We start from the raw sequence: 25,541 nt of genomic DNA, 5'->3' as shown, positions 1-25,541 counted from the left end.
TGAATTGAAATGAAGGTTTTAGACCTGAAGTTTATATTTAAAAATAAAGATGATAGTTTTTGCTAAAGAATGTATATGAGGCAAAAGTATATTTCTACCTTAACCTTTTTTCATTTGTCTAGCTGACTTTGAAGCAAGAAGGAAGAATTTATGATTTGGTTAAAATTAACAGTATTTCAAATTAAAAATGTGATTTCATACCTAGTCCAAATGCTACATTTGTCCCTAAACTGCACACTAATTAACTTCAGATATTAAATATTTGGCTTGGTTTGTGTTGAAGCATGTCAAAACATTAAAAGTCTGAGATAAATGAAAGAAACTATTAAGCCACTTCTTTCTTTGCAAGGCAGGGGCTTGTGTTTTTCTCCTGGAACTTACAAACTGTCATAATCCATGATGACAGATTGCTTCCTGAACTCTTTTCATATACCTCAGTCAACTCAAGGAGATGCAACCTAACGGTATATTGTTATTCAAAGAAATCTCAAAGTATTAGGCAATTTTATCTAGTTTTTCCATGCCACCTCCTTTGAGCAGTGGAAAACTGGGAAGTATTTTATTATTTTTCTGCTGTACATCTTAAGCCACAATATTACAGACATCCGAAAACTGAATATCAGGTTTTGTGTTTGACAAATAGTGGTTAGACCTATACAATTGTTCTTCAAATACATACTTATTAAAATTGAAGTACAGTTTAGATAGAAATCTACCTTGGTGAGAAGAAAAAAGGAAATGACATTTTTTAGAAACCATTCTGTCCATTTTCCACAAAATAGTTACAACGGGCAATTACATTTATTATCCTCATGTTAGAGATTAAAAAAGGAATAAAGAGATAAAGTGACTCTCCCAGGATAGCGCAACTAGGAAATGACAGATCCAAGATCTAATTCTAAGTCTCATGTATTGTTTAGAGCAATGAGCTTTGCCCCTTAATGGTGATTCAGCCTGTAGCTTTATGGATTCTCTAGACTTTAGGTTCTTCAGCTGTGAGGGAAATTGATGGACCAGCTGATTTTCAAAGACTGTCTTGTAATTAAAAAAACCATATTCAACATAATATTTAATATAACAAATTAAGAAGAACTGTGCAATATATTTCTTAAATAATTACCATCTTTTCTTCCCACAGGCTATCTTATATTGTATACTCACGCTGAGACTAATAATAACTGGGGATAATTTACTTGGAAATGAAAATTTTATCATGAATTTAATAGTTTATAATTTTTCAAACATTTAGTCTGGGGTATTAATAAATTCATCAGATCTATGCTTAGCAAGCCAGGTTTTGAAAGCCAGTCATATTTAAGTAGTTTACTTTCCATGGTTTAAACTTTACAACTGATGTTTGATTAATTATTTGCTATATCAAGTGTGATAGTGATCTATATACTTATTAGGAAAAGGTATTATTAAATCTTGTATCCTCTGAACTGTTCTCTTTTGTTCAAAGTTGACTCAGAACTCAAAAAGTTGGATCCACTGAGTCAAGATTATTCAACAATATTCAAAACAGCTTCATAATATAAATTTTCCACAAAAAATATTCCAATGCCATGAAAAGACCTGTTATGCCCACCATTCTTAATTTAAGTTCTGCAAGTGGAAGACATCAGAATACCACAACACTTTGAAACTGAGTGAGAATGTTCTGGGTTAAAAGACAAAAGAGCAATATTTTATCTCAGGCTTCTCTAAGAACCTTGATCTATGTTTATAGAATTCAGAAGTCTATGAATTCCTGAATTTACGTTCACAATTTTGATAATATGTGCATTTTTCCATAAAGCCAACCTATACATTTCAACAGATTTTCAAATGGATCCATAATTGCAAAGGACTTGCAAACGTTGCACTAACATTTAGGCATGATCCTTCACATCTCTCAATTTTAACTTCTGATTTTCATGAATTTAGACTAAATGACTTGAAAGATTCTAACTTTAATTTTCTATTGTTCTGAGACCAAAACTGATGATACTAAATCTCAGATAGGAGATCTCTGCTCATTGTACTGAATATATTAGAGTAGTTTTCCCAAGATTTAAATATTGGTTACTTAGTTTCTTCTTCACAGCTGTTTTCACTTCCTGGTTTCTCAGAGTATAGATAAGTGGATTCAGAAAAGGGGTAAAGATGGTGTAGAAAACAGAGAGAACTTTGTCCACCAGGAAGTCTGTGAAAGGCCACGCATAGATAAATATGCAGGGCCCAAAGAACATCAACACAACTATGAAATGTGCAGTGCAGGTAGAAAAAGCCTTAGTTGATCCAGTGGAGGAGTGGTCCTTGATAGTGACCAGAACAGTGATGTAGGAAGTCAGCAAAAACAGAAAACTTACAAGAGCAATCACACCACTGGTTGAAATCATGAAGATTCCAAGAACATATATGTCTATACATGCCAGCTGGATGACCAAAGGAAGGTCACAGAAGAAACTGTCCACAACATTGGGACCACAAAAGGGTAAATAGAGGGTAAAAGCTAACTGGCTCATTGTATGCAAGAAGCCCACTGTCCAAGAAGTTGCCACAAGCCCAACACATACTCTTTGGCTCATAATTGATGAATAATGGAGAGGTTTGCATATGGCAATGTACCTGTCAAAAGACATAGAGATGAGCAGCACAATTTCAGTCCCAGTGAAGAGGTGCAAAAAGAAGATCTGAGAAATGCATCCCTCGAAGGAGATGGTCTTGTGCTGAGCAAAGAAGTCCATGATCATCTTTGGAGTGGCAAAGGAAGACAGACACATGTCGATGAGAGACAGGTTGCTGAGCAGGAAGTACATGGGGGAGTGAAGGTGTGGGGTGGACAGTACCGTGAGCAAAATCAGACAATTGCCCAACATGGTCATTAAGTAGAAAACAGAAAACATCACAAAAAGGAAAATCTGGAGCTGAGGAGAATCAGTAAGTCCAAGTAACACAAATTCAGACACTCTGGAATGGTTGACTCCCTCCATTGATCTGCAAGCTCTGGTCTATGATGACAAAATGGTACACAATGACAGAGTTAGAAAATGCAATATTTCTACAATTACACATGAAGGAATTATAATACCAGTTAATAATTAACTAGAATATTGATTACCTAAAATCTAACTACCAACTATCTCAGTAAATATTTTTCTTTTTGGAACCTCTTAACAATCTGTGTCAGATGTCACTACAAATGGAAAACTTCATGATTTGATCACCATCAAGTACATGCTGGATTATACTCATCACATACTTATACAAAAATATTCTTTTCTGAATACTGGCTAAGGAGTTACATAATCCATAGTTACAGAGGAAGATTACAGTAAGTGATTGTGTTCTACTTAACAAGTAAGGTAAATAAAAATTTTAATGGGGATGAAACTCTCAAAGTTTTCTGTTAAACCAAAAAATGAAATTTATGTTTGACCCACTATTGTTAAAACACTGGATTTAAATAACAGTTTAATGTAGTGATTTCAGGAAGCCTAGTTCTTATTCTATGAGGATGATAAATGATTTTTCCTTTAAGAAAACTTCTGTTTTCTCAACTACAAAAAATTCCACTTTCTTTCTAATTTCATTCATACATTTTCAAATTGTTTTGCTAGGATTGATAAATACTATTTTAACTATGAATATATAAATGATTAATTTCTTAATTCTGTAAAATTACAGATGATCAAAACATATACCTATAACATATGAGTTATTCTCAAGTTTTTTATCTTATGATCTCATAGAAACATTTTTTTTAAATGAAGAGAAAATCCTTCCTCTATTTCTCCACATGTTACTCAAACAAAGCTAATTTTTTAGACTAGAAAAAGAAGAAAAAAATTCTAGGCCAAATCCAGGAAATATATGGATACAAGATGAGTATCAAGGTTTTTGTAGTACCAGCATGTAAGATCCTCAAAGCCAAACAACGCAAGCAAAGGAAAAAAAACCACATTGACAATGGTATGTCAAAGTGACACCAGAGGCAACTGAAAGAAAAAAAAAATTATTTAAAGACTCAGACTCATTTTTCAAAATTGAGTTTTTGATTTACAGCAGATTGCAAATTCTACAAATATCTCCTGTGACCTTCTGTTTTCCCATATTGGAAGAAACTCTGGCTTCATCCTCATTTACTTGCAAATATTCAAATTATCCTGTCAGTGTTGATAAATATTTTAGATTTGTCAGAGAACAATATTGCACAAATCTGAAAACTGAACTATGGGAAAGTCGTTAAGAGGGTTAAAGTGTTCTTAACCTGCCGTGTGACTTTGCTCATACCTTAGTAGCCTAAGATTTTACCTCTTTACCTATGAAAATTCAATTAGATAGTCTTATAAAGCATTAAGCATATGTCCTGGGCAACATTCAATAATTGTCTAGTCTTCAAAATTTAATACTGCTCAGAAATAATCAGCTTGTTTTATTTCATGAATAGTAATAATAATAATTTCAGTAAAAACATTATCCTAGTATCAATTCAGTGATTTAGAAAAAGATATTGGCTTCCAAAATCATTTCATCTTTTTGAGGTTAAATTACTTCTTATAAAAATTATCTAAGTATCTTGATATATTAAAGACTAAAATTTCTCAGCCTCAGATACTTGAATATTTCTTTTATTTCCCTGATTTAATGATGTAATTAGTCATGAGAACACAAAAATTATTATACTTAATTTATATTTATATCATATATAATGAATATGGTATGTATTCATTGCCTGGGAAATCCCACGGACAGAGGAGCCTGATGGGCTATAGTCCATGGGGTTGCAGAGTGGGACATGACTGAAGCGACTAATACACACACACATACACATTGTAAGTAAATAAACAGTTGTCAGTTTTTTTTCCTCCTTTCATGTTCAGAAGGAACTCTAGAGGCCTCTCTAATACCTGATTACTTGAATCACCCATCTTTATGTCTTCATATATATGTGTTTGTGTGAGTGTGTGTCTTTTAATCTACCAGCTATGCATCAGAAACCAAAAATATCATATCCTTCAAGACTCACAAACCTACTGATCACCATAGTCCTTAGTAAGCATGAGAAGCCTAGAAGTGTGTATATATATTTTCTCCAGTCTTGCTACAAAAGCCACTAAAAGTCAGAGCCATCTAGGAAGATCACAGATTAGGCACTACAATCTGCTTGCAGTGGGAGTTATTAATATGTTGAGCTGATTTTTCCCAGTGTAGCAAGAAAAGCTGTGAAGTGTATCTTTGCTATTTAGTGTGGGCCGACATTCATGATGAAGCAGTTTTCATTAGAGAAAAAGCACAACTGGGACTGGTCTTTAGAAGACCTTTGAGCAATCATTTAAGGAGCAAATCACTGCTCCTTTAATTACAGAAATATTCTCATCTTTATGCCCCAGTGTTCAATATCCCAATGTTGGAAAATCTCTCTTTTGAACTAAGGCACTCTGTCACCTGCACACTCTTGCTTACTTGAAGAATCATATAAAGAAAGAATCCTGCATTAAAGTTTCTGATGGGACATTGAAAATTAGTACAGGCTAATATTATAATGATAGCTGCTACTCAGGTGGATAAAATCTGGGGAAGGAGAAGTTGGAAAGCTCAAAGTAACTGGAAGAAGTGAAGGCAGGTACCTTGCAATAGCCTAGAAGAACGGTGTAAAAGTTAAATTAAACATAACAAACAAATAAACAAACAAACAAATAAACATAAAGCATTCAGCAGAATGCCTGGCACAGAGAAAATGATGAATAAAATGTGGTAAGAATAGCAGAGGTGATTATAATTATTAACATAATTTTTTGAAATGTTTATGACACGGAATTCAGGATGATACTAGCTGTGGAATCTCAACCCTAAACTATAACTGAGGGTCTGGCTATATTTACTTGAAGGTCAATCATTCATCTGTGGTTTGCTCTCCAAACACAATCTTCTTTCCAAATTTCTTCAGTTTTTTGAACTGTTCACAATTACCATAGCTAGCCTACATTCCTCATAAGACAAGCAATAGAGCCCAAGAGAATCTTCCCTAGCTGACCACATTTTTTGCACTCTTTGAAATAAACAAAAAAAAGAAGAAGAAGAAGAAACTTTATTTTTAACATTTTTTTTCTATTTCTGTTCTGTAAAAAGAAATAAAGAAAATGACTTAAAAAAAAAAAAAAAAAAAGGCCAACCAACATAACAGTTGCAAAGATTCAGTAAATCCCAAATGTTTGCCCTGGTTTGAAACAAAAGAAAAGTGTATATAATTATTACTGGTGTTATCCTGGAAAAGATAAGAGGATTAACAGAAAAAAAATAATAGAAATAAAAGTTAGTTTAGGGCTTCCCAGATGGCACTAGTGGTGAGGAACCCATCTGCCGGTGCAGGAGATGTAAGAGATAAGGGTCCGATCCCTGGATCGGGAAGATCCCCTGGAGAAAGGATATGGCAACCCACTCCAGTATTCTTGCCTGGAGAATCTGATCGACAGAGAAGCCTGGCAGGCTATAGTTCATGGGGTCGCAAAGAGTCAGACATGACTGAAGAGTCTTACCATGCATGCCGAAAGAGCACTGGAGTTTGGGGGCATAATGAAAGTTTTCTGTATCTTGGTTGTTTTGGTGATTACATGAATCTATACCTGTTAAAACTCATAGAACTGCATACCAAAAGGAACAAAACCCAATTTTATTTTAAATCATTTGTAAAGTAGAATTTTGAAAAGCAAAACCAAATAATTCTGTACAGTGACTAGTTACAAAATAAAACCAATATCTTTCTTATAAAACAATTACTTGTTAAAATATGTCATTAAAAAAGTCTATTTAGATGAGCAATAGGATATATAAGGTAAATAGGAATAATATTAATCAGAAATTCATCTCTATTGCAAGAGCTTGTGTTATTGGAAGGAGAAACTCAATACTCTTTAGTACATAAATTTCAATAAACTCTAAGTTTCTTTGACTTAAAATATTTTTCAGAATTTTTCTAGAAGTAAATCATGTGAAAGTAGTGAGGAAGTATAAATAGTATTTCTAATATGCAAAGTACTATAAAATGATGGTATTTAAATAACATAGAAAAAGCATGGAGTACAACAAATTGATGTAAAGGATCTGAGAGTATAAAAAAATAGAGACCTGAAGATATATAAGAATTTATAACATTATAATCTTTACAGTATTATAACCTTTCTTGAAAAAAGGGACTTTATATTTTACCTCAATTTTTAGAAAACATTTTAAGGAAAAAATGCATTTAATTAATAGACATTGATGGCAATAGTACACATTGAAAGCTATAATAAATATTATACTTTTGTTTTTTCCAAATAGTAAATCTGTAAAAGAAACTGAGTCCTACTCTTAAAAACAGCAAAGAAATAATTCCATATTTTGTTGGTAGAAAATTAAATCAAAAGAATTTAACTATATATCCAAATTTATACCTTGTGACCTAGTAAATTATAAATATAAAAATAAAAATTCTAAATATAAAAATGTGGAAGATTATTTAAATAAGTAATAACAAATGGTAATTGAATAATTCAGTCATTTGAGTATTGTGATCCATATTTACTTATTTAAAACATGCCTATAATATAAAGAGAAAAGGACAAATTATAAACTATATGTGTAATATGACCCAATTTTTATAAAAATAATAATGTGTTTATACATGTAAAACTGACAAAATTTTAATATTAGATGTTTCTGCATAATGGAGTTACATGAATTTTCATATTAGTCTTTAATTTATTAATTTGATATTTACAAGCACCTTCTTTGTGCTAGTCAGTAGTCAAAACAAACCAATTTTTGCTTTGATGGATGTTACATACCATAATGGAAAAAGACAGACAATAAAATAAGGAAGTGCAACATATGTCCTGTTAAAAGGTAATAAGTGCTATGAACAAAAGCAATGCAGGAAAGATGGGCAGGGACTGTTCTGGGAGTGGGTGCTCTGGGAAGGTGTCACACAAAAGGTGGCCTTTGAGGACAAGTCAAATATGAGGAAATTATATAGTAAGGCTTGGCAGTATCTTGGAAAATTACCTTCCAGACAGAGGAAACATCAAGTCGAAGTTACTGGGATGGGATTGGGAAGGGTGGGCTGACATAGCTCAGGATCAGGAGGCCAGGACAACTGAACAGAAGGGTTGAGATGGGATGCATTAGAATAAGGGGTCAGAGAGTAAAAAGGAGTGGGAGTTGGGGTTTATGGATAGGGTCCTATGGACATTTATAGATCACAAGAAAAGACTTAGCTCTTTAACAGCAAAGTCATCGAGGGTTTTGAGAAGACAGAGATGATGTGACTATATTTTAACCAGATCATTCTGGACACTCTGCTGACAATAAAATAAACTGGGACAAAAACAGAAGACCAACAAAGAGGCTACAGCTATCATATAGGCAAGAGATGATGGTGGTTCGAGTGTAGGTGGTAGATTTGAGGGAGACATGATGTCATCTGGCAGTTTCATGATGACAGCGCTAATCCAAGTTTGTTAATGGATTGGATGTGGAATATGAGAGAAAATATTTCTAAAATATTACAAGTCTTAGATTTGGGGCCAGAGACTGGAAAAATGGAATTACAGTGAATTCCATTGGGTTGTGGGGTGGAGAGAGGAGTGCGGTGAACAGCAGGAGTCAGTCTGGGATGTCATGCATGAGGTGAAACAGGATTTGAAAGCAGAGCTGTGGCAGGGGCATAGGCTTCTGGGGAGAGGAGCCTAGCATTCATGAGAAAGATAAGTACAAAGATTATCGATAGATAGATGGGATTTAAAGCCAGGAAAGCTGGGTACCTAAGAAGCTCTCAAAGAAGAATGAAGGAACAGCTGGTGATGTTTGGGGGAGGCAAGAAAAATGGGTGGCCTGGGAAGGCAGTGATCCACTGTGTTAGGTGATATTCGGAGGTCAAACACAATGAGACCTGACTAACAATCATTGCTATCACTGGTGATCATGGCAAAAGTTATTTTATTGGCATGACTGGGTGAGTTGAAAAGGAAAAACATTGAAAGCAGAGAATATGAACAAGCCAGCCTGAGAAGATTAAAACTACATAGTCTATGGTTCCAACTGAGTGGCATTCTGTACTCAGCAAAACTATGGAGATTGTAAAAAGGTCGGTGGTTGTCAGGGGCTTGACGGGAGAAGGAAGAGAGGCAGGGACGAATAGGTAGAACACGGGATTTTTAAGGCAGCAAAACTACTGTGTATGATCCTGTAAATGATGAATAGATGAAATGTATTTGTCAGAATTCATAGAACTGCAGAGAAAATGCAAACTCTAATATAAACTATGGATTTTATTTTTAAATAATGTATCAGTATTGGTTCATCAGTTGTTGCAGATGTACCACAGTAATGCAAGATATTAATGGGGAAAAGTATGTATATATGATGTGGAACAGGTGATATATAGAAACTCTGTATTTTCTGCTCAACTTTACTATAAATATAAAGCTGCTCTTTAAAAGTCTATAAATATTTCTAAACCACTCTCGAGCTTGGCTCTAAAGGGGAAGAAAAAATGAGATAAGATGTGGAAGGAGAAAGCTGACAAAAAGATTTTATTTAAGATTAAAGAAACATATGCCAAGGGGATGCAATAGGGAGGAAAAAGTTAATGGTTCATAAGAGAGAAAGGAGTAACGGTCCTTTGTAGGAAAGAGGGAATGGAATCTGATGCACAGATGAAGGAATCAACTTTTGTAGGAAAAGCATCAGTCACCCAGTCTCAAGAGAGATACAGGTATGTGAGTAGATATAAAGGTAGCTGTGCTGTGTTTAATCTGAGTATTTAATCGCTGTGTTAATGTGTTAATGTGCTGTGTTTAACACCGAGTGTTTAATCGCTCAGTGTTGTGTGATTCTTTGTGACTCCATGGACTGTAGCCCGCCAAGCTCCTCTGTCCATGGGGATTCCCCAGGGAAGAATACTGTAGGAGGGCTTTGCCATGCCCTACTCCAGGGGATCTTCCCAACCCAGGAATCGAACCCAGGTCTCCCGCATTGCAGGCAGATTCTTTACCAGCTGAGCCACAAGAGAAGCCCAAGAATACTGGAGTGGTAGCCTATCCCTTCTCCAGGGGATCTTCCCAACCCAGGAATCGAACTGGGGTCTCCTGCATTGCAGGTGGATTCTTTACCAACTGAGCTATCAGGGAAGCCCTGATAGAGACTAAGATTGAGAAGGAGATATTTCAGAAAAGAAAATGCTCTTTTCCATAATATGCATATTTTACTATGTGTGTGATTTGTATTTATTTTAAATCATATTTATATTTATATTAAATCATAAACATTTTAATTTTGATTATTTTAAATAAAATATAAAAATTAATCCCATGCATTTTGGTTCCAGGTTTGTTTTGGATGCTACCCATTCAGTTGGTTAAGCCATTGTCAGAGAGGCAGTACCAAGAGAGGCTTCTGTTTTCTAGGGGAGATCTGATAAGTTCACAGTGGCTGTGGATCATCATCTTGACCCCGGTCCTGGGCTAACATGGTGGTATTTTCAGACAACAGATGACAAAGGTTGTAGCAAGAACAGCTCTCTTTGTAGTCTAGGTCTCCCGTGCTGTTCTGGGAGTCATCTCTGGATATCCAGCCTATAATCTGTTCTTCCAAGCTTTGAAACTGTTTCATAAGCATGTAATTCTCTATATTAAATCATTTTTAAGTAATTAGAATGCAAAAGATTCCTGATTGATACACCAAAGAACCATCAGGGTCACACTCAGTGTGAAGTCAATTATGGATGAGATCAATAACAGTTAGGAGTCATAAATATCTGATAGGACTAATTATGAAGTCATGGCAAAAAAGACAGTGAAATGTTTCCATGACTTTTTTCATATGAAAATGACTTGCTTATTTGCCTTCCTCTATGTGATTATTGAAGAAAAATTTAGTTTAATTCCTTTTGAAGATGTAAGCATAACATTTCCCTTTTAATAATATTTTCAACTCTTTGATGTCTTCAGAATCATGAGTTTACAGCCCTGAATCACTTTTGTACCATATGAGAGAAATTACTCTGTTGTTTATAATGGATTCTTATTATAATTATTATAAAATGAAGCTCTTTATATTCACTTCATAGACCCTATCTATGTGCTGGACATTGTCAGTATCTCCAACATGAATGCTAACCGTTTATACAGTCGCTTGTTATATCCCAGTCAATTTGACCTTTGCTGTGATCATCAAATATACCAAGTTCATTACTATCTTCAGATTTTTGCCATACCTGTTTCATCTGCCTGGAAGGCTCTCCCTGCCCGTGTTTGCACAGTTAGCATATTCAGTTTATCCAGATATCAACCAAAACATCACCTCCTTTAAAGGACCTACTTCAAGACTAAAAGTAAATTCAGTACCCCCATCTCACACTTGCTATTGAATATTTTGCTTTTGTTTTTAGTACCCTCAGGGATATATATCTTCTTGAAACTATACTGTTTATTTTCTATGTTATTGGCTGTCTATTCCTACCAGATTGTAACTTCAGAGGACAGTGACTTTACCTGCCTCAGTAGTAGCTCTTTCTCCCAGGGCCTAGTACAGTCTAGACAAATGGGAGGTGATCAATAAAAGCAGTGTTTTGAAAATGAATATCTTCATTTCACATGAAATTCTCCAGTCATTATTTTCATATTCATTTTTTCCACTTTTTATCAGGCTAAGTGCTGACTAAACAGCCTTTTCACAGACGCTTTTACTTCCTGGTTGCGAAGAGTATAAATCACAGGGTTTAACAGGGGAAAGATCACTGTGTGGAAGAGAGAAACCACCTTGTCAGCTGGGAAGGCTCTGAAGGGGCGGGTGTAGATAAAGATGCCAGGCCCGAACATGAGAAATATAACGATGATGTGGGTGGTGCACGTGGACAGCGCCTTGCTCTTCCCCTCAGAGGAGGAGCCATGTACACGGCAGAGGATGACCGCATAGGAGGCCAGAAGGCCCAGGAAGCACAGGAGGGTCATCAGACCACTGTTGAAGACCATCAGCAGCTCCACCACAAAGGTGTCAGTGCAGGCCAGCTTGATGACCTGTGGCACATCACAGAAGAAGTTGTCCAGTTGGTTTGGACCACAGAAGGGCAAGCGGAGGATGAGGGCCACTTGGATAATGGAATGAACAAAGCCGCCGAGCCACAGAGCCAACAGCAAGGCATAGCAGGCTCTAGGGTTCATGACAGTCGAATAGTGTAAAGGACGACAGATGGCAATGTAGCGGTCAAAGGCCATCACGACAAGGAGTAATCCCTCCCCTCCTCCAAGAAAGTGCAAGAAGAAGAGCTGAGTGATGCAGCCTGTATAGGAGATCACCTTCTTCTCAGAGAGGAAGTCCACCAGCATCCTGGGAGCCACAATGAAGGAGTAGGATGCATCCAGGAAGGCCAGGTTGCCCAGGAAGAAGTAGAGGGGGGCCGTGAGACTGGGGTCTGACCTGATGGTGAGGATGATGAGGAAATTTCCAGGGAGGATGATGAGGTAGAAAATTAAGACTAGGGCAAACACCAGGAGCTGAATATTTTGAGACTGAGTCAGACCAGCAAGGATGAATTCTGTCACCTCCGTACTGTTCTCATTCTCCATCCTCTCTGCCTGCAGTACATAAAGAAGCAGAGTTTATCGTTATTATAATTTCTCACATCTAGACCCACGTTGTTGTCTTCCTACAAATATCTGACATATTCACAACTTCAGTTATAAACAATGTTTCAACCCTTTCCAATATCCTGGGAAAACACTGAACATTTCCCTCCTCTAGATTTAAAACAAACAAATCACCTGTCTCAACGCTACAGTCTTATCCCATTCAGCCATGTGCTTCTGCAGCACTGCGGTCCACTCTCAGAGGCTAGTGTCCTGTACCGTCTTGGGATTCCTGCCTTCTTGAGTCATAGGAAAAATTTCCTGATTGACATACAACATAACTCCAAATATCAAGATCTTTGCATTTTGGTGGTTGTACTGTGCTTGAGACTTAGCAGCTTGCTTGGAATTACACACTTTTCACCTCATCCACCAACACAAACTTTTGTGGAATTCCCATTTTCGCCTGCTAACTCTCTGCCTTGCTCTCTGTTTTCTCTTATTGTCCTCCTCCTTCCTGATGTCCTTGTATTGCTCTGACTCCAAGCTGGTCACCAGTTTCCAACAATAACTCTACTTTCCCCATCATTTAGAGGTAGGTTCCAGCTGTATCCCTGGTGAAGCATTGCTAATGTAGCCACTCCTTCCTTGAACTACACAACTTCACTACACTCTCTCAGTCTCAATTCCTTATTGTTGTTGTTCTTCGAAAAGCTGTGTTTCTTTGGCAACCCTATGGATTGTAGCCTGCCATTTCCTTCTCCAGGGGATCTTCCCAACCTGGGGATCTTCCCATCCTAGGGATCAAACCCACATCTCCTTTTTGGCAGGCAGATTCTTTACTACTAAGCCACCTGGGAAGCTCCCAATTCTTTACTACATTCTCCCAATCTCCTTCTTTCTCTGATACCAGCATGATGCCCAAGGGAGAGCCTGTCAAAAAACAACAGGTCACAATACAAATTTTCCAGGATACATTTTTTAAATTAGTTATATTAACACAAAAAATCATAGCATACAGGAGAGGTAAAGAGCAATAAGATCCTATAGTCTAATCCATTCCTTTCCAAGACAAGAGAACTAAAGCTACTATGGTAGCAGCACTTAACTTTAGAATGAGTTTTCTTTATTGTTACTATTAGCAGAAGAATGTGAGTACGTACTATTCAGTTGAAATATATAAAGAAATTATTAGCACAGATTTAATCAATGAATGCTCTTTTTGGTATATTTGAATAACTAAAAATAAGCTTAGAGGCTTAACACTGTATAATTAAAAGAATACTAGTCATTGCAGGGGAGAAGGCAATGGCACCCCACTTCAATACTCTTGCCTGGAGAATCCCATGGATGCAGGAGCTTGGTGGGCTGCAGTCCATGGGGTCACTAAGAGTCGGACACGACTGAGCGACTTCACTTTCACTTCTCACTTTCATGCATTGGAGAAGGAAATGGCAACCCACTCCAGTGTTCTTGCCTGGAGAATCCCAGGGATGGGGGAGCCTGGTGGGCTACCGTCTGTGGGGTCGCACAGAGTCGGACATGACTGAAGCGACTTAGCAGCAGCAGCAGTCATTGCAGGAGAGCAGAATCCAGTTTTAATGCTCAGTCTGTTTAGTGGTGTAGGCTCATTCCAGAAAGGTCAATATGATGATCCAATGAAGAGTGATAATAAAATAGTGTAAATATGTATTACATGTACATAATTATGCATATATATGCACATATCACTGGCTTTTCATTCTATCTTTTCAAAATCCTGCATTTAATAAGTATTATATATTAATATAATGGTATATAAACTTTATAAATATATACACATATATTTAAGGCATATGCTCAAAAAAATTTTGTGGTCGATATGAAATGTTTTTAAATATGAAAATTGCTAATCTACATAAAAATACAATGTAGTATATATTAATATTCTGCATAATATTTAACAAGCACAGTTGTCTTAAGATCTGTGAAATATTGGATATAAAGAGGAGGATAAAAACCTTGAAAGACAAAGCTAGTGAATTAGTACTTAGAAAAGAAAGATAGGTGTGAGTAAAAAAAAAAAAAAGAAAAGTGAAAAAAACAGTAAGTCTATATAGTGCATTGTACATATTTTAGGAACATTAGAAATATCTGTTTTAAGTCTCTCTAGAGCTGAATACAATGGCTAATATATAGGTGTTATGACTACAGATGGAATTTATTGAAGTCTTATTTTAAAATATCAGCATATATATGTATACAAACACTGCATACATGTGCACACATCCACATTCACATATGCACACCCATGCACACACAGTGGCAAAATGGGACCCACATAGAATTATAATACAAAATATTTTGCAGACTCTCAAAATTGTAATAAAAATATTTGGCAACTTCTGATCTTGCTTCTTAACTTTTCTCTGCCTTAGACAAACATTATCTCAACATTCATTCCATCATCTGCCTATAAAAAAACACCCAGGAAAACCAGGAATATAAATAAAGAGCCCCTTCTACTTATTCTTAGGTTTTGTGCATCCCACAAACTCACTCAGAATTGGTCATTTTATGATGTGTCTGTGTTTGATGATATCTTTAAGACATCAGAGGATTTCTGATGGGTTTTTTGATTGAGGGTTATAGGCTTTTCCACTCTGCCTATTTCCTATCATTCATCTTGCCTTTTTCTCTGTTACCCAGCAGACAAGATTCCACAGTACCTGACATATTTCATCCATTTTCTTTCCTTGTGCTCTTTTCATATATATATATATATATATATTCTGGATCTATTATTCTGAAATTGTGGCTGGCATAGAACCAGAGACTATGTATCAGATGAACATTTTTCTAGGTAAGATAAAATACAATTGTGAAAAATATCCTACAAAATATGGCCCTTTCAGAATCAAATAGTCTATGTTAGCCAGATTAGTAGGGAAAGTGTTGTCAGAAAAGGCTGAAAGAAATTTGAATTCTCACCACTATATCCCTAATCTTCCTTGGCGCTTCAGCTAATTAAGAGATGTGTCCGACTCTGGCAGTGATGATACAGTAGAAGAATAGGAAAGCCAAGGGGACAGCCTCCCTCACTCAGAGCAGAGACACAAACATCATCAGGCAATGCTGTGCCTGCCTGTAGGGCAAACTGGTGAGACCAGCTCCTGGAGCCAGGCGTATGGAGACCCAAGGAGCTTACTTCCCCATCTCTTTGAAACGTTTCTCCATGTTTCCTTCCTTATTGTCTCTCTCTTCTCTTTCTCTCTCCTTTCAAAAGGAAATCTCATTGCTGTCATTCCAGTGGAACGAATGTATACCTGTGGCAGATTCATTTTGATATATGGCAAAACCAATACAATATTGTAAAGTTAAATTAAATAAAATTTTTAAAAAAGAAAATAAAATAAAGTGTCCAAAATTTTGAGTGCAAATGGTTAAAGCTTATAAATTAAATACAAATTAACTTTTTACATATTACAAAAAAATGTGAATTAGGTTAAAAACATCACCAAATATGTAATTGATACTGATACTGATGATGAATATACAAAGCACTAAACGCGTGTATGGGTCTTCAGCCAGGAAATTCATTCATTAATAAAATATCTAATGGACAACAGTGCTATGAGGATCAAAATTGAGGTGGTGATGGTAATAATAACTCATTCAAGTAAGTTCAAATCAAAACTAGCCCTTGAAATATTTTATTAAAATAAATATAATTTATTATACAAATGTGTCTAATGAAAGGACATACTGCACTAGAGCCTTTGTCAGTGTCTTTAGGATGAACCCTGGGTGATGGTGGTTACACAAATCCAAATGTCTCATTCAGCGAAACAACTAAAGATTAAATAGCTTTCATGTAAAGTTCCCAATGCAGTCAGCTGTTTGTGTATCAAGATTTTCTCAGTTTCACAACTTCCTATCTAACCATCAAAGTCCTATGTTGATGAATAAAAAATAGAGAACAGTTGAAACTGTTAAATATGTTGAGTATGGAAAATAAGAGATCTGGGCTAATGTTCTGGAAACTCATAAAATCTTTTAATTATTTCTCTGGAGCCTTAGACTTTTCACCTATCTTTCATCTAAGTTTAAAAAGAAAAGAAAATATATCAGTAATTTGCATGCTCATTGGGTTTTTTTTTTCTTTTTAAAACATTTTGTTTTATATTTGCATATAGCTGATTGACAATATTGTGATAGTTTCAGGTGAACAGCAAAGCAACTCAGCCATAGTCATATATATACATATACCCATTTACCCCCAAACTGCCCTCCCATCCAGCCTACCACATAACATTGAACAGAGTTCCCTGCACCATACCATAGGATCTTGTTGGTTATCAATTTTAAGTATGCTCCTTGGTTTTAAACCACATGTCAACTCTCTGAAAGCTATTTATCATTTCAATTATGGTAATCGAATAAAAGTGTCCACCATTAAAGTATTTCTAAGCATCAAGAAGAGATGGAAGTCTACTGGGGAGAGGGTAGAAAATGCCACACTCACGAATTCAGACCTAAGCCTCTGACTATTCTTGCTCAAACTCTGACCTCTACTCCATTTCATTCCAAGGCAGCTGATGAACCAGTAGAATAGTTACAGTATTTTTTCTATTGTCCTCTTCTCACTTCTCATAAACATGAGTGGCTCCCAAACTCCAGAAATTTGAAATTCCAAGTTTTATGTTGCTCTCACAATGTTGCCAACCTCCACATTCCATAAAACATTAACTGACCATTCTTGTCACTGTTCATAAATATTTGCAATCACATAAAGAACATTAGAGTTTGAAATCTCCTCGAACTCTTTATAATGAAATGGAGAAAGTGCTTTGGAGATTTGAGACTGCCACACCCTGCTGACTATTTCCAAAGCGAGTTATTATGTCAACTGAATTTGGCAAAGAAAATACCAAAGCTTTGTAAAGGGCAAATATTTTAGAATATGTCATCTAATGCCCCAGGGGGTTAATCCTGAATTCTAACACCAAAATCCTATCAGTGACTTGAGATAATACAACTCTGTTGGAAGCTTATTAGTTAGGTCAAAAGTAAATGAAAGTTAAGAAAAGTTTATTTACATCTTAAAATAAAATCAAAAAGAGAAAAAAGTGTAAATAAATGATGAGAGATTGTTGCTATATATACTGAGGAGGCAAGTAAGAGTCCAGATGAGGATGAGGCAAGTGAGGTATTGCCTCTGGCACAAAATTTATCCTGATACCAAATGCCTTAATAATCAAGATGAATACTATTTTAATGCAATATTTAAAAGCCATAGTGTAAAAGTTATGATATCACTTTTTCACAATAAAGACATCAACATTACAGATTTTTCCTTTTGCCTCAGATTCCAATATGGCCCAAAATGATGCTATTACTAATTCAGACTTTATCTAAATTTAGTATTTATTTTATCATGGTTTTTAAATTATTTTTTATTTTTTAAAATATTGATTAGACCCAAAAATATTATTCTTAATAAGTCAGACAAAGAATGACAAATATTATATGATATCACTTACATGTGGAATGTAGAAAAGTATTACAAATGAATGTATATGCCAAACAGAGATAGACTCAAGATATAGAATATAAACTAGTGCTCACCAAAGGCAAGAGGAAAGAGAAAAGGCACATTAGTGGTATGGAGTAAGAGATACAAACTATTATGTATAAAATAGATAAGCAATAAGAATATATTATACAGCACAAAGAATTATAGCCATTATATTAAAATAACTTTTAATGGAGTATAATCTATAAAGGAAATCAACTGAATATTCAATAGAAGGACTGATGGTGAAGCTGAAGCTCCAATAATTTGCCACCTGATACAGGTCAGGAAGCAACAGTTGATTGGACATGGAACAACATACTGGTTCCAAATAGGAAAAGGAGTGCATCAAGGCTGTATATTGTCACCCTGCTTATTTAACTTATATACAGAGTACATCATGAGAAACACTGGACTGGAAGAAACACAAGCTGGAATCAAGATTGCCAGGAGAAATATCAATAACCTCACATATGCAGATGACACCACCCTTATGGCAGAAAGTGAAGAGGAACTAAAAAACCTCTTAATGAAAGTGAAAGTGGAGAGTGAAAAAGTTGGCTTAAAGCTCAACATTCGGAAAACGAAGATCATGGCATCCAGTCCCATCACTTCATGGGAAATAGATGGGGAAACAGTGGAAACAGTGTCAGACTTTATTTTTGGGGCTCCAAAATCACTGCAGATGGTGACTGCAGCCATGAAATTAAAAGACGCTTACTCCTTGGAAGGAAAGTTATGGCCAACCTATATAGCATATTGAAAAGCATAGACATTACTTTGCCAACAAAGGTCCATCTAGTCAAGGCTATGGTTTTTCCAGTGGTCATGTATGGATGTGAGAGTTGGACTGTGAAGAAGGCTGAATGCCGAAGAATTGATGCTTTTGAACTGTGGTGTTGGAGAAGACTCTTGAGAGTCCCTTGGACTGCAAGGAGATCCAACCAGTCCATTCTGAAGGAGATCAGCCCTGGGATTTCTTTGGAAGGAATGATGCTAAAGCTGAAACTCCAGTACTTTGGCCACCTCATGTGAAGAATTGACTCATTGGAAAAGACTCTGATGCTGGGAGGGATTGGGGGCAGGAGGAGAAGGGGACGACAGAGGATGAGATGGCTGGATGGCATCACTGACTCGATGGACGTGAGTCTGAGTGAACTCCGGGAGTTGGTGATGGACAGGGAGGCCTGGCGTGCTGCGATTCATGGGGTTGCAAAGAGTCGGACACGACTGAGCAACTGAACTGAACTGAACTATATTTTGCCTAGTGTTTTAGGGAGTTAAATCCTTTTCCTCTATATAACAGGTAGAATGAGGATCTAATCTTTCAGATTCTTTCAAAGGGTTATTGAGCTGGAGCTTGAAATCGTCTTTAATTATATGGAATTTAGCCAGAGTAGTTTTACCTTCAGTGTCTTGCCACTGCTACCAAAGAACCTATATCTTCAATTTTGTCAGAACTGAAATGATTTTGAGCCATAATTCTTATAGTTTTGTTGCCTTTATGACAATTCTGTAGATATCAACATCGAATACTATAATGATGGCTGAGAATATGCATCAGCCAATGTGAAGTGAAAGTCCCTCAGCTGTGTCCAACTCTATGACCCCACTGACTATACAGTCCATGGAATTCTCCAAGCCAGAATACTGGAGTGGGTAGCCTTTCTCTTCTCCAGGGGATCTTCCCAACCCAGGGATCGAAGCCAGGTCTCCAGCATTGCAGGTGGATTCTTTACCAACTGAGCTATCAGTGAAGACAGCAGTAAGCATTGATTTTCATTTCTTCCTCCATTTCTCCTTTTCTGAGCAAATTACTGGTATAGGTGTCAGTGGGAGTGAGGGAGAAATTCATGAGTGAGCTATCTATTTTTGTGTTTGGAGCTTTCTCAGATGCTAATCTGTCCACATCCCACGTATCATAAAAGGTCACCTTATTTTTCCTCTCACCTCTACAAAATATCTCAGTCCATGTCAGGATCACACCACCATATCCCCATATCCGTACTAGGTACTTGCCCACAATTATGGAGCTACCATAGCTCTCGGCTCTTCTACACAGGCTCTGCCTTTCTCTGGAGCTCAACACAAAGGCTTCTTTGCTTCTTTACTTCATCCACTCTCTGATGGCCTCATAGAAAAGTGTAATTATCATTTTCTACTTTTATTTTTTAATATAAATTTATTTATTTTAATTGGAGGCTAATTACTTTACAATATTGTATTGGTTTTGCCATACATTGACATGAATCCACCACAGATGTATATGTGTTCCCCATACTGAACTCCCCTCCCACACCCTCCCCATACCATGCCTCTGGGTCATCCCAGTGCATCAGCCCCGAGCATCCTGTATCATGCATCAAACCTGGACTGGCAATTTTCTATTTTCTACTTTTCTTATTGTTGATAATACATGAACAACATTCTTCTACAAGCTAATCAGTGGTCTTTATTCTCATGGTTTGTTTTTGAGAATAAAATTATTTTTATGTTTATAATCCTTTCCATTTCTCCCTGTTAACTGAAGATTCATTTCAGTTGTCCATATTTTCTTCTTCTTTATCTATTTCATTGTTGTTGTTGTTCAGTCTCCAAGTTGTGTCCAACTCTTCAACCCCATGGACTGCAGCACACCAGGCCTCTATTTCATATTCACCTATTAATTTTTTGTGTTTAGTGAATTAATTTCTCATTTATATAAATTTCCTTAACAGCTTTTTTACTTTAATTTTATGCACGGATGGTCCTTTATACCATCCTCAGTTAAGGAGGAAACCTCTGTAATTATACAGAAACAAACTCACACATCCACATGGAGTGGGCAGATTTTCATCACTCTTTGCCTTTTGGCCACACATATATTTGTTAACATGTCAAATGTAGCTGTTTTTCTTTTCAGTTTTTTCCATTAATTGTAATCAAGAAGCTCTGAAAACAATTAAGTGAAATAATTGCATGACATTTTTTTCCATAAGACCAGTTATTTTGTTTTCTTACCCTGCTACCAAATTTGGGTGAAGGAGGAAAATATATGTATTTCAAGAATCTCAGGCTTTTTAAATTGTCCAAAATAGGACTGTAACATAACATATGACTTGTGAAGATTCATTGTCCTTGCTGGTCTTTGCCCAGAATCTTGATAACGTTGTTCTAAATAATAAAAGAACAATTGTGAATGAATCACTCACCTGCTTAAAATATTAAGATGAATTCTTACTTCAAATAGAATAGAATAAAACTTTTTATTTTGGTATAAAAAGCATTATTTATATGACACTCTAGCCATATATAACTTAAGAACTAAATCTCTCATACTTATTCCTTACTCCAATCAGGCTGGTGTTTCCTTTATGTTCTTGAATAAGATAGCATGTTTGTTTTCTTGTTATCATAACTTTCCCATATTGACAACAATGGTACCTGGCAATGGGAAGCACTCAATGAAAAACAATATTTTTTTTTTACTTTTCTTTTTTTTAATATTTTATTTTATTTTTTAACTTTACAACATTGTATTGGTTTTGCCATACATCAACATGAATCCACCACAGGTATACACGTGGATATTTTTTAAATAAGTGAATGATTTTCAGCCAGAATTTCCCCTTCAAGACTTCTTATTATAAAGTCCATTCAACAAACCATGTGTTGACTCAATATCTTCCTCATGGAAGCTTTTACTTCCTGGTTGCGAAGGGTATAAATCACAGGATTCATCAAAGGAAAGATCACTGTGTGGAAAAAGGAAACCACTTTGTCTGCTGATAAGGCTGTGAAGGGACGAGTGTAGATAAAGATGGCAGGCCCAAACATGAGAAGTATAATGATGACATGAGTGGTGCACGTGGACAGCGCCTTGCTCTTCCCCTCAGAGGAGGAGCCATGTACACGGCAGAGGATGACTGCATAGGAGGCCAGAAGGCCCAGGAAGCACAGCAGGGTGAGCAGGCCACTGTTGAAGACCATCAGCAGCTCCACCACAAAGGTGTCAGTGCAGGCCAGCTTGATGACCTGCGGCACATCACAGAAGAAGTTGTCCAGTCGGTTTGGACCACAGAAGGGCAAGCAGAGGATGAGGGCCACTTGGATAATGGAATGAACAAAGCCTCCAAGCCACAGAGCCAACAGCAAGGCATAGCAGGCTCTAGGGTTCATGACAGTCGAATAGTGTAAAGGACGACAGATGGCAATGTAGCGGTCAAAGGCCATCACAATTAGGAGTAGCATCTCCCCTCCTCCAAGGAAGTGCAAGAAGAAGAGCTGAGTGATGCAGCCTCTATAGGAGATCACCTTCTTCTCAGAGAGGAAGTCCACCAGCATCCTGGGAGCCACAATGAAGGAGTAGGATGCATCCAGGAAGGCCAGGTTGCCCAGGAAGAAGTAGAGGGGGGCCGTGAGACTGGGGTCTGACCTGATGGTGAGGATGATGAGGAAATTTCCAGGGAGGATGATGAGGTAGAAAATTAAGACCAGTGTGAAGACCAGGAGCTGAACATCTTGAGACTGGGTCAGACCAGCAAGGATAAATTCAGTTACCACAGTACTGTTCTCTCTCTCCATTGTCTCTGCCTGCAGTACATAAAGAAGCAGAGTTTATTGTTATTACAATTTCTTACATCTAGACTTGGACTGTTCTCTAGGTAAAAATATCTGACAAACTTACCACGTTAGTTATAAACAATATGTCTTAAGTAATTTTTTGGAACATGTACAAAGAGACACAAAAACCTTGACAAAACGCTAGTGACTTAGTCACTAGGAAAGAAAGACACAAAGAGAGAAGTATGAATGAAAAATAAGAGGAACGTAATAGAAAGGAAAAAAAAAAGAAAACGAAACAATATGTACAGTGGTTTGTTATGGTACATATTTTAAGAAATATTAAAATATCTGCTTTACATGTCTCAAGAACTGAATGGAATGACTAATATACAGGTACTACCATCCACAGATGGAATTTTTGAAAATCTTCCTTTAAAATGTCAGCATATATATGTATAGAAACACTGCATGTATGCATGCATGCACACACACACACACACGCTCAGAGGCAAAGTGAGACTTACACAAAATTGTAATAAAAAAATATCTTGTAGGGCCTCCAGTTAGCCTCTCTGCTTACTTCTTAACTTGTCTCTACTTCCACAGACACTTATCTCAATATTCATTCCATCACCTGTAAATAAAAATACACCCGAGAAACCCAGGAATGCAGGTGAAGAGTTCCCTCTATTTCCTCTTAGGTTCACTGCATCCCACAAGCTCACTCAGAGTTGATGTGAGTGATGTGTCATTTCATGATGTGTCAGCGTTGGATGATATCCCTAAGACATGAGAAGATTTCTGAATGTTTTTATAATTGAGAGTTATAGGCTCTCCCACTCTGCCTATTTCTTGTCATCTCTGTTTTTTCACTGTTTTCCAACAAAAGGATTCCATGCTACCTGACATACTTGATCCATTCTCTTCCCATATCCTGTTCTTGTCTATGTATTTCCCTGACTGTGATTCCAAAATGGTGCTTCGCATCAATCCAAAGACTATGTATCAGGTGAACATTTCTCTAAGTAAAATAAAATACATTTCCAAAAAAATACATACAAATTATGACCATCATCAGAATAAAAAATTATATGTTAGCCACATTAGTGGGAAAACTGTTGCCAGGCTGAGGATGTCCCTGGTGGCTCAGTGGTAAAGAATCTGTCTACCAATGCAGGAGACATGAGTTTGATCTCTGGCTCAACATGCTGCTGGGTATCTAAGCCCATGAACAACTACTGAGCCTGTGCTCTAGAGCCAAGTACCACAACTCCTGAACCTACACACCACGACTACTGAAGCCCAAATACCCTAGAGCCTATACTCCACAACAGGAAAAGTCACCATTGTGAGAAGCCCATGTACCTCCCTCAATTCAAGCAGGGTAGACCCTACTTGCTGAAGCTAGAGAAAAGCCCACATAGCAATGAAGACTTAACACAGCCAAAAATAAATAAATAAATAAAGTTATTTTGAAAAAAGAGCACAAGAATCTTGAAAAAAATATATTTTAAATAATAAAAAAGGAAGAGGCTGAAAGAGAAATCTAAATTCTCACCACTATATCCTTAATCTTCTTTAGCCCTTCAGCTAATTAAGAGATGCATCTGACTCTGGCAGTGATGATACGGTAGAGGAATAGGAAGGCCAGGAAGACAGCCTCCTTCACTCTTTGGGCAGAGATACAAGCATCATCAGGCAACACTGTACCTGCCTTGAGGGCAAACTGTGGTCAGACCAGCTCCTGGAGCTAGACATTCCCCATCTCTGAACATTTCTTCATGCTTCCTTTCTCATTTTCTCTCTTTTCTCTTTCTCTCCCTTTTTATTTATCAAGAAATCTTTCATTTCCTAATTTATTTTATGAGCCCAATTGCAGTTTGTTTTTCCCCTATTAATTTATTGTCTCTCATTTGCTCCTAATTTTCTTGACTTTTTATTTTGCTTTCTTTAAATCTCACTCTTTATCATTTTCTCTTCTTTCTTCCATTCTTTTATTCAGATCCTTTCACCCTGAAAGGTTTTCACTGTCTCCACTTCTCATGTTCATTGTTACTCCTTTATGTGTCATGCCTGTCTGGCTATTTTATTTTAAAGAGCATCACTGTTGTTTCCTTTCAAGCAAGAATGAGCAATGTGTATGCTTTCCATCATCTTCCATTCTAAACATTTGGTCTACAAAAGACTAATTCAGTATGGAATACTAACCATTTTCCCAGATTTCAGGGAGAAATATCAATAACCTCAGATATGCACCACACTTATGGCAGAAAGAGAAGAACTAAAAAGCCTCTTGATGAAAGTGAAAGAGGAGAGTGAAAAAGTTGGCTTAAAGCTCAACATTCAGAAAACTAAGATTGTGGAATCCAGTTCCATCACTTCATGGCAAATAGATGGGGAAACAGTGGAAACAGTGGCAGATTTTTTTTTTTTTTTAGCTCTAAGATCACTGCAGGTGGTGACTCCAGCCATAAAATTAAAAGACTCTTACTCCTTGAAAGAAAAGTTATGACCAACCTAGATGGCATATTAAAAAGCAGAGACATTATTTTGCCAACAAAGGTCTGTCTAGTCAAGGCTATGGTTTTTCCAGTAGTTGTGTATGGATGTGAGAGTTGGACTATAAAGAGAGCTGAGCACCAAAGATTTGATGCTTTTGAACTGTAGTGTTGGAGAACTACACTTGAGAGTCCCTTGGACTACAAAGAGATCCAACTAGTCCATCTTAAAGGAAATCATTCCTGAATACTCATTGGAAGGACTGATGCTGAAACTCCAATACTTTGACCACCTGATACGAATAACTGACTCATTTGAAAAGACCCCGATGCTGGGAAAGATTGAGGGCAGGA

The 25,541-nt window shown here is 36.7% G+C and overlaps 3 protein-coding genes across 3 annotated transcripts; all 3 read right to left on the bottom strand.

Moving 5' to 3' along the window:
- Positions 1–582: 582 nt before the first annotated feature.
- On the bottom strand, positions 583–2,981 carry LOC113899593 (olfactory receptor 4K2-like). Its single transcript, XM_027552856.1, has 3 exons — positions 2,056–2,981; positions 1,244–1,299; positions 583–716 (listed from the first exon to the last, which is right to left on the bottom strand). Exons 1-3 carry the CDS (start codon positions 2,973–2,975, stop codon positions 583–585), a joined length of 1,110 nt encoding a protein of 369 aa, XP_027408657.1. The 5' UTR covers positions 2,976–2,981.
- Positions 2,982–11,666: 8,685 nt separating this feature from the next.
- LOC113899437 (olfactory receptor 4N2) lies at positions 11,667–12,596 on the bottom strand. Its single transcript, XM_027552795.1, has one exon. It carries the CDS (start codon positions 12,588–12,590, stop codon positions 11,667–11,669), a length of 924 nt encoding a protein of 307 aa, XP_027408596.1. The 5' UTR covers positions 12,591–12,596.
- A 9,184-nt stretch (positions 12,597–21,780) lies between these two features.
- Positions 21,781–22,707, bottom strand: LOC113899436 (olfactory receptor 4N5-like). Its single transcript, XM_027552794.1, has one exon. The coding sequence runs from the start codon at positions 22,705–22,707 to the stop codon at positions 21,781–21,783; it is 927 nt and encodes a 308-aa protein (XP_027408595.1).
- Between the last annotated feature and the right edge of the window lie 2,834 nt (positions 22,708–25,541).

This window comes from Bos indicus x Bos taurus, chromosome 10 (assembly GCF_003369695.1).
Source record: "Bos indicus x Bos taurus breed Angus x Brahman F1 hybrid chromosome 10, Bos_hybrid_MaternalHap_v2.0, whole genome shotgun sequence".
Taxonomy (NCBI): Eukaryota; Metazoa; Chordata; class Mammalia; order Artiodactyla; family Bovidae; genus Bos; species Bos indicus x Bos taurus.
Note: the sequence above shows the minus strand (reverse complement) of the source record. Positions and strands in the feature narration are given on the sequence as shown.

Excerpts from the sequence above, each read along its gene's own strand:
- LOC113899593 (XM_027552856.1), bottom strand. The coding sequence starts at position 2,975 with ATGGAGGGAGTCAACCATTCCAGAGTGTCTGAATTTGTGTTACTTGGA. Across the intron at positions 1,300-2,055 it reads AAACTAAGTAACCAATATTT|AAAACCTGGCTTGCTAAGCA; the intron begins AAATCTTGGGAA and ends TGACTGGCTTTC. Across the intron at positions 717-1,243 it reads ATTAATACCCCAGACTAAAT|GTAGATTTCTATCTAAACTG; the intron begins GTTTGAAAAATT and ends CTTCTCACCAAG.
- LOC113899437 (XM_027552795.1), bottom strand. The coding sequence starts at position 12,590 with ATGGAGAATGAGAACAGTACGGAGGTGACAGAATTCATCCTTGCTGGT.
- LOC113899436 (XM_027552794.1), bottom strand. The coding sequence starts at position 22,707 with ATGGAGAGAGAGAACAGTACTGTGGTAACTGAATTTATCCTTGCTGGT.